This window comes from Panthera pardus, unplaced genomic scaffold, assembly GCF_024362965.1.
Source record: "Panthera pardus isolate Hobbes unplaced genomic scaffold, ASM2436296v1 HiC_scaffold_27, whole genome shotgun sequence".
Classification (NCBI taxonomy): domain Eukaryota; kingdom Metazoa; phylum Chordata; class Mammalia; order Carnivora; family Felidae; genus Panthera; species Panthera pardus.
In genome coordinates this window covers 75,718,131-75,726,817 of record NW_026526843.1, presented here as the reverse complement: position 1 = coordinate 75,726,817, position 8,687 = coordinate 75,718,131, and the positions used below count along the sequence as shown (strand labels likewise).

Genomic DNA, 8,687 nt, shown 5'->3' with positions numbered 1-8,687 from the left:
CAAAGATTAGTGGCACCAACAGGGACTTGAAAAATGTAGGAGTAGTGATTCCCACCACATCCCAATTCAACTCTCTCATTTGGCCAGTGCAGAAGACAGATCTTGAAAATGTCAGTGAATTATCAATAGCTTAAACAGGTGGTGACTCCAACTGAAGCTGGTTTACCAGGTTGTGGTTTCATTGCTTGGGAAAATTAACACATTCCCTGATATCTGGTATGCAGCTATTCATCTTGTGAATGCCTTCTCCTCCATCCCTGTCCATAAGGTCCACCAGATGTAATCTGCTTTCAGCTGGCAAGGCCAGCAATACACCTTCATTATCCTACCTTAGGAGTATATCAACTCTCCAGCCCTATGTTATTTTTTCCCCCACAAAGACCTTAATCACCTTCCTTCCACAAAATATTGCACTGATAGTGATGAGAAATAGTAACTTCTCTAGGCTTATTGGTAAGGCATTTGCATGTCACAAGGTGAGAAATAAATACAGCTAAGCTTCAGGGGACTTCTACATTCATTACATTTCTATGAGTCCAGTGGTATGACACATGTCAAGATATCCCTTCTAAGGTGAAGGGTAAGTGAAGGATCTGGACCTCCTCTAACCAAGAAATAAACCATGGGACTTCTTGACTTCCATAATTGCATGAGGCAATTCCCACAATGAATGAATGAATGAATGAATGAATGAATCCTATAGGTCTTGTTCCTCTGGAGAACCCTGAATACTACATTTGCTTTGCATAATGAAGTTCAACTTCAATGGGATGATGTCCTTCTGTCTCCATCTGTTTCTGTCTCTCTCTGTACCTCTCTCATCTGAATTCATATAGTACAAATACACCCTTCTCACCATTTAATGATACTTGTCACATTATTTTTACCTTTATAGAGTATGATACCCACCTATATCTTTTTCATTGGTTTTAAGGCTACATAAAGCATAAAATATTATGTGTTATTCACCTTGGTATTTCAGCCTCTAGAAAAATGTCTTGCATATTTTGTTTCATCCTATGAATAAATAAATTATAAAATAAACAAGTATGAATTAAAGTAACAAGAGTAGAAAGCCTGATTTATGAAAAACTTCTATGTATCTTTCTTTTGGGATTATCTAGAATATGTCTTTAAAAACAAGTTTATATCCTTTATGATATGAGTGCTTAATGAGGGAATGAAGGATGGTTGTGGAAATTATGTGAAGAAATTAACATTGAGTTTTTCCATTTTCAAAAACTTTGAACATAGCTTGGGTAGTCATGGGTAAATTCAAAAACATATTTGGAATTAATTAGTTCAGTAACATAATCAGCCAATTTAGTGATAACTTTTTTCTTTATAAAAGAGATTTTGTCCAAACAACAGACAATGTAGACCTTTTCCATCTCATTCACTTGTTTCAAGCTTGTTATGGTACATACTAAAAGTAAAAAAAAAAAAAAAAGATAACTTTACACCTATATTTATTATAGCTTCTATTTGTATTCTTTCCCTTTAAAATCACTCTCTCAAAACTTCCCAGTTCCCACACATTCACTCTCTGATCTCTACAGATAATTCATAATCCTGGAGGTCTTTCCTTACACAGATAATCAGCCATGATATTAATTCTCTTCACATGTCTCTTAATATTAATTTCTGAAATTATTAACTCACAAGTTCCTGTCTGAATTGTTGCTATAACCTTCCAGCTATGATCCTTTACCCTAGTTGCTGACATTTTCATGACATCATTCAAGAGTTCTGGAAATCTGGAGCTATGGAAACATGAGTACTCACTTTGACATCATCTCTCTTCATCCTCCTTGTCTGAAGAAAGCCAAGAACCAGAGTAAGCTGGCATACTCAGGCCTTGGATATATTGGAGGTGATGAATTTTCTAGAGATTTTGAGAAGAAAAAAGACCCAAGGCCAAGTAAGATCTTACTAGATGATGGAGGTATTTCAAATCATATTATCCAATGAGTGATATAAAGACAACTGTCACATTTTTGCTTAAAACTGGTAACTTCCCATTTCCCTCAGATTGAAATCCAAGTTCCTTGGTCCAAAATATTGTACATGGATCTGGTCCCTGGCAACCTCTCTGATCTCATTTCCTTCCATTCTCCTTCTTCCTTCCTCACTTCCCGTAGTGGAGACACTAGGCTGCTACCTCCAGGCACATTTTGTCTCAAAGCATCAACACCTGTGGTTTTTACCCTCGCTTTATTCAGGTGTTACTGAAATGTCATCTGTTCTGAGAAAACTTCTCTATTCACCTAATAAGGTGGTATGTCCAAGACTCTACTTACCCTGCTTTACTTTTTTTCAAAGAATCATCATGGCCTGATGTATGTATAAAGTGTGTTAGGAAGAAAAAAGTAAGAATTTGGGTCCACCCAGCATGGTATAAACTGTAAGGGGTATGGGAACAAGGACTTTGTTCCTGCTTTTTTCCCCTTCCTAAAACAGTGTCATAATAATTTCCAGTCTTGCCTCTGATTTAGCACCAAGATATGAGAGATTTCCAATATCACCATGGAACAATATAAGGCCTGATTCTAGACTGGTGGCCCAAAGAATAGGGGCGACTCTCTCTACCCAACAGAATGTAAGTTGGAAGAGAAAGAGACTGACAGTTTTCTTCACTGCCTGGTCAAGGCTGAGCCTCCCTCTGCCTCAAAGTAAGCAAGTGTGATATCAATAATATTACCATGGAACAATCCAAAACTTGATTCTAGTCTAGGAACACAGAAAATTAGGTGGTAAAAGCATAGTAGGTAAACACAGTACATTGATTTTTTTCTATCTTCCTTTCACTAAGACATACTTTCATACTTTGCTCACTGCTGTATACTCAACCTCTAAAACAGTTAGAAATATGCTGAATCCTTCCTCTGATTAGCAAGCTTTGGGATATCCCCAAATCACTGTAAAATAATACATGGCCTAAGGGTGGTGGTGACGCTCTTCCTTCCCCCACTAGGATATATGCTCTAAAACAGCATAGACTTTGTATAGATTTTTCACTGTTCTATCCTCAGGTCCTAGGCCAGGGCTGAGCCTCTATCATGAAACAGTATAATGTTTGGTTCAGGACTTGAGGCTTAGCAAGAAAGCAGGGACTAAGAAGCATTATTATTATATATCTAAAAAGTATATACATTTGTATTTTCACCTAACATATGCATCCCTCTAACCTTTTAGTTATCACTAAAACATTTACACATTTATCACATTTTTAATTATTTTATACCTACCTTATATCTTTGTTACTAGACTGAAGGCTACTTAAAGGATAAAAAACCATCATGTGTTAAGAAAAGAAGGCTTTTGTTTTTGTCCACTGCTATGTCCCAAAGTCTTAAAACAGTGCCTAGATTAACACCAGTCTTTCTCTGAGTGTCAGAATGTGGGGTAACCCCATAATATTATCATGGGAAAATGTAAGGCCTTGTTCTGGTCTTGAAGTCATGGGTGGTGGTGGATATCTGCCTCAGTTATAGCCAAGATACAGTCTTCATGAGAACTTAAATTTTGTCTTTCTTAGTCAATAGCTAGTGTTGTGGCTAGGGTCAAGCATTCCTGAGTGTCAAAAGTGGTAAAAATACCTAGAGCAGTAACAAAGTATTCTATGGTTGGTGTTATTGCTTGTTTTTGTTGTTGCAATCAATCTTCCAACTAGAAAAAAAATTATTTCTACAATAAAAATACAAAATAAATTCCACATGATTTAAAGTTTCCAATTCATGTCAAAATTTAGAAAAGCACAAAAACCAATACTATTATCAATTATGACTGGTTATATTTGAGGTAAATATATAAGACAGACAAGATTCACACCAAATTCATGTTAGTGTTTGCCTCAGCAGAGTGAGGAAATTTTCTGGGAAAGGGATATATTATATGTAATGTTCTGACTTTTAAAGAATATAAATCTATATCTAAAGTAAGTATACTAAATTGTTAATATTTTAATTATTTAATATGGACATTGTTGATTTGGGGCAACAGTAAACAAATATTTTACATACTCTCCATATTATGTTTTAATTTTTCAAAATAAATAAAATACACAGAGAATTTAAAACACCACTACAGCTGATTTATTATGTTTTCAAAATTGAACATATTTAGGAAATATGCATATGTAAATGCAATATGCAAGGACATAAAGCATCTGAATAATAAAATCAAGAAGGTTAATAATAAAGAAAACTCTAAATTTTGTATTTTATAGAAACCATACATTCTTTTTTTAATAGAAAGTTTAAATAAGCCAATTACCATTGGAGAGATAAGAAGGCTGATTAAGGATCAACTTCAAAAGTGGCACCATAATTAAATTGTTTTACAGTTTAGTACTAACTAATTTTCAAAGGACAATTGGAATTTGAATAAAAACTTTTTTAAATAAAAAGAAAAACTAATTCTAAGGCTGTTTATTTCATAACACAAAAAAAGACTCACAAATTCATTTTTAAAGTTAGCACAATTTGAAAAACAAAACTTGATAAAGACAGGGTAAAAAAGAAAAAATGCAATTTCACTTTGAAATGTAAATGCAATAATTCTGAATAAAAAATTCGTAACTAAAATCCAGCAATGTGTCAAATAATTATTACAACATGACCAAGTAGGATTTATTTCAGAAACCCAAGTTTGGTTCAATGTCAAATACTTACTCCTCTAATTCACTAAATCAACAAATTAAAGGAAAAAACAATCATATGATTTTATCAGTGGATGCTGAAAGATATTTGATAAACTTCAGAGGCCACTTTTTAGTAAGCCCCTTAATATGAAACAGGAATTAAAAAATGAAATAAAGAAACTCCTTAAACATTTTAGTGGTTAATGACAATTTACCAATAACCAACAATAAATGTCATGTTAATAGGGAATAGTAAAGACAATTCTATGAAAATTACACCAGACATGCATATCTGTCATAATCATTATTCAATATTATTTTGAATAAATAAAATCATCTGTATTTGCAGGTGAAATGATTGTTACACAGAAGGTTGAAAATATTACATATTTTTAAAAGTGTAATTTAGAGGATTTAATAAGCTGATTAAATATAAGGTAAAATATTTTTTAAAAAAGTTATCTGTAGTTTGTCTGTATTGTCAAAAATAAGAAGTTACAAATGAGGAAGAAAAAATACCCAAGTCAAAATGTCAAGATGTGACAAAATCTGTAAAAATATTTGGAAGAAAGTTTAATCAGATATAATAGACCCATATGAAGAACATTACAAATACAAAATCAAAAGATTTTAATTATGTACCCAAACTCTTGAGTGTTAAGGATTAATATTATTAAAATAATCTTCTAAATAGAAACGCAGAAATGTAACACAATTCTAAGATCAGAATTTTGAAAGAATGCATTTCATTTTCATAGAAAGAATTAATGTCTAGAACAAGTTATACGAAAGAAAAAAAAGGGAAAGAAAAAAAAAAACATAATGAGAGGTAACTTGCTTTGCCAGAGTTCAAAATTTATGGTCAAGCCACTAGTGTTAAACAATAGGATACTGGCTCACAAACTCAAAAATGAGTAGTTTATTTAATAAATATCATAGTATAATCAGGAATCCAATGTGAAGAAAATGTATAGTTGGACCTTTATCTTATACCACATACAAAATAAATTCCAGATGCTTTAGTTAAACCTAAAATTAATAAAATTAATTAAAAAATTAGAAAAAATGTAGGTGAATATATGTATGATTTGGGTGGGGGCATTAATCTGAAAAAGATAAGAAGCCAAAAAGCTGAAAAGGAGATATTAGTCTATCTAAAAATTAAAAACAACAACGGCAACAACTGTACAGTAAAATATAACATCAATAAAGTCAAGATCGATGATAGAATGGAAAAAATACAAATGGGCTACATGATTAATATGTACCATAGAGAAATATAGTAAGAATTACTATAAACTTATAAGAAAAAGATCAAAGATTCAATAGATAAATAAGCAAAAGAACTGGAAAATCACAAAAGAAAAAAATTCAAACAGTCAACAAAACAAAACACCTCCTCGAGTATGTCAATTAAAAAAATACTACGTAATTTTTTACCTTCTACATTTGCAAATTTTCATGGAGAGGATACTGGAGAATGAGCACTTTCATTTTGTATAGTAATTTTGTAATATCTTTTAAAATTAAATATATCTCTTACCAGCAATTCCATTTCTGGGAATCTACCCAGTAGAAATAAAAGCACCAGAATGTATTGCAGCAGTGCTATGGTGAGAAAAGGAAAGGAAATAATTTACGTGACTATCAATAACAGAATGGTTGAATACTTTTTTGGTACATAAATATACTGTATATGCAACTGCTAGATGGAAGGAGAGAGAGAGAAAAAGGCAGAAGGGAACAGGGAGTGGAGAGGAGGGGAAAGGGAGAGGGGGACAGAGAAAGATTTGTAGCTACTGATTAGAAAAGATACCATGAATATTCCAAATGTGAAAAACAATTACAGGAAAATGAGGAGGCTTTTCATTTTTACAGAAAAGACTACAACAAACTTTCTGCAAGTGGATGGGAAAACGTGGAAGGATATACATACATCATGTTCTTAACATTTGTTACCTGGGAATAAGAAAGAAGGGAGATAATAAAATGAGGGAAATGGGGGACAGGACCTGGTGTGGAGTTACACCATTAATTTTTCTTCAGTTTTTCATTGTTCCAATGGTCATGAATACGTTTCAATTTCCTATTAGCACCCAACTTAACTCTTCAGTTACAGAACAAGGCAATATCAAAAGTACCAATGTAAACTTGGGACAAAACTGTGGAACTAGTCAATGTAAGATTTGGAGGCACAATCAGTAACAAGTAATAATAAATTCCTGAATCTCTGACACCAAAACTTTTCTCAAAAATTCACAACTGCAAGAACATGACATGTTTTACATTTAATAGTTCCACGACTTTTGTAAAGAGCAGAATGAATTTAGGGAGTTTTCACCAAGCCATAGACATAAATGTGAATATCATCATCAAACTTGATGAAGTAGACAGACGGTTTGGCCACCACTTGATGGATAAAAATGCCGGTTCTTTTGGACCCATCATCTTTGGCATGTTCCACTTGCTTGCCCACGAGGCTGTCGACCACTTCTCCAGGCTCCCGTTCTGCTGTAGGGAAATAGTAGTTGGAATCTGGAATGATGCGCAGGTCACCATCTTTGTAGTCATCCAGCAGCGTGTACATATAAAGGACAGGATCTTTCTCGTAGGTGATGTAAAACCAAGTGTCCATCACGGGAGCTCGCGCCAGGACCATGCCTTTCCATTCATCTTTCGTACCGTGCTCACCCTCAAACACATGCCCCACCGCTTTGCCAATCAGGAAATCTGCCAGACGAGAATCAATGCGAGGAGTTGGCACTCTTTCAGGAAGGATTTCTAGCGCTAAAACTCTCTTATCTCGGTGCAGCTCTAGTCCATATACACTATCTTTGCCATCATATTTGATGATGTAGAGGGTGGGCTTCACAGAAACCTGCTCGAGCACTGTGCCCTTCCACTGCTCCACCGGCTCGTTGCCTTCCTTCCAACCGTGTTGAATGCGGCAGCCTACGATGTTCCTACGCGTGAGGAAAGTGGGCTTGCGTCGCTGCTTCCTGTGGGTGTGCCTTTTCTTCATCAGGTATGCGGACACGCCATCTACACCCATCGGAGGCACTGTTGGGGGCGACATGGCTCAGGGTTTAAGGAGGCTTAAGCAAAGCTGCCACTTGTTCGATTAAGAGGACCAAAAGTCAACACTATTCAATATTACATCTGTTTTCGTGATCTCAGAGTCCGTCCTCCCTTCCCCAGTCAAAAGTCTTTCGCCAAGTCTTGACAAAAACGCTCTAACTCTGACGGTGAGCACTGATACAGCGTGAACCTTTTGATAGCGTTCTCCTTTCCCGCTCGGGAGAAGTGTCTGCAGCAGTGGCGGTTGCCGCAGGAGATGGCGGGCTGGCTTGTACTGCCCACGCCTCGCACCCGCCCTGATTCCCAACCCCAAGTCCCAGAATTGACCACTTAGCTGTTATCGATGGTGTTGCCGCTGCGAAACGGTGACTGAGGAGACGACGGGAAAGGTAGGCAAGGAATAAGAGAGTTGACTGCAGCAGCAAAGGCGAAGGCAGCCGTGGGTCTTTGACAAGTCCCCGCGGCCTCTGCTTCGCAGCGCTGCTTTGCTTGGCCTAGCTCTGGCGCTGGGGTTTTTGCTGCTTCAGGAATCCGACCCCTCTGAGCCCGCCTGCGCTTCGGCCCCGCCCCCTGCCATTCCTCCTTCCGCTCGGTCTGTAGCAGCAGGGTGGGTCAGTGCGCGCACCCGCGTTCAGCCCACACAGTCTCAGGCTCTCCTTCATTTCCTCACGCGCTCCCGGACCTCTTCCCTCAAACCGGAGCCAGACTGGCAGTCTCCCTTGCTCCTTCTTTCTGGCTGCTTTTCGCCTGTCAGCCTTCTTCACAGCCATTCAATCTGCTCCCTATCTTACAGGAATTCCTCACAAAGCCTTTAAAAAATAATATTTAATACACACATACACAGAATTTATACAAATTATTTTCTTTCAGTTTAAGGAATATGAGAGCAGTGAAGGAAGAAACTTGTGTACAGTCCACCATCTTGATCCCAACTTTCTTTTATATTTTCTACCTGATCACCCCCAGT

The 8,687-nt window shown here is 36.4% G+C and overlaps 1 protein-coding gene across 1 annotated transcript; it reads right to left on the bottom strand.

Moving 5' to 3' along the window:
- Positions 1-4,415: 4,415 nt before the first annotated feature.
- On the bottom strand, positions 4,416-8,382 carry SPIN4 (spindlin family member 4). Its single transcript, XM_019436698.2, has one exon. The coding sequence runs from the start codon at positions 7,716-7,718 to the stop codon at positions 6,969-6,971; it is 750 nt and encodes a 249-aa protein (XP_019292243.1). The 5' UTR covers positions 7,719-8,382; the 3' UTR covers positions 4,416-6,968.
- Between the last annotated feature and the right edge of the window lie 305 nt (positions 8,383-8,687).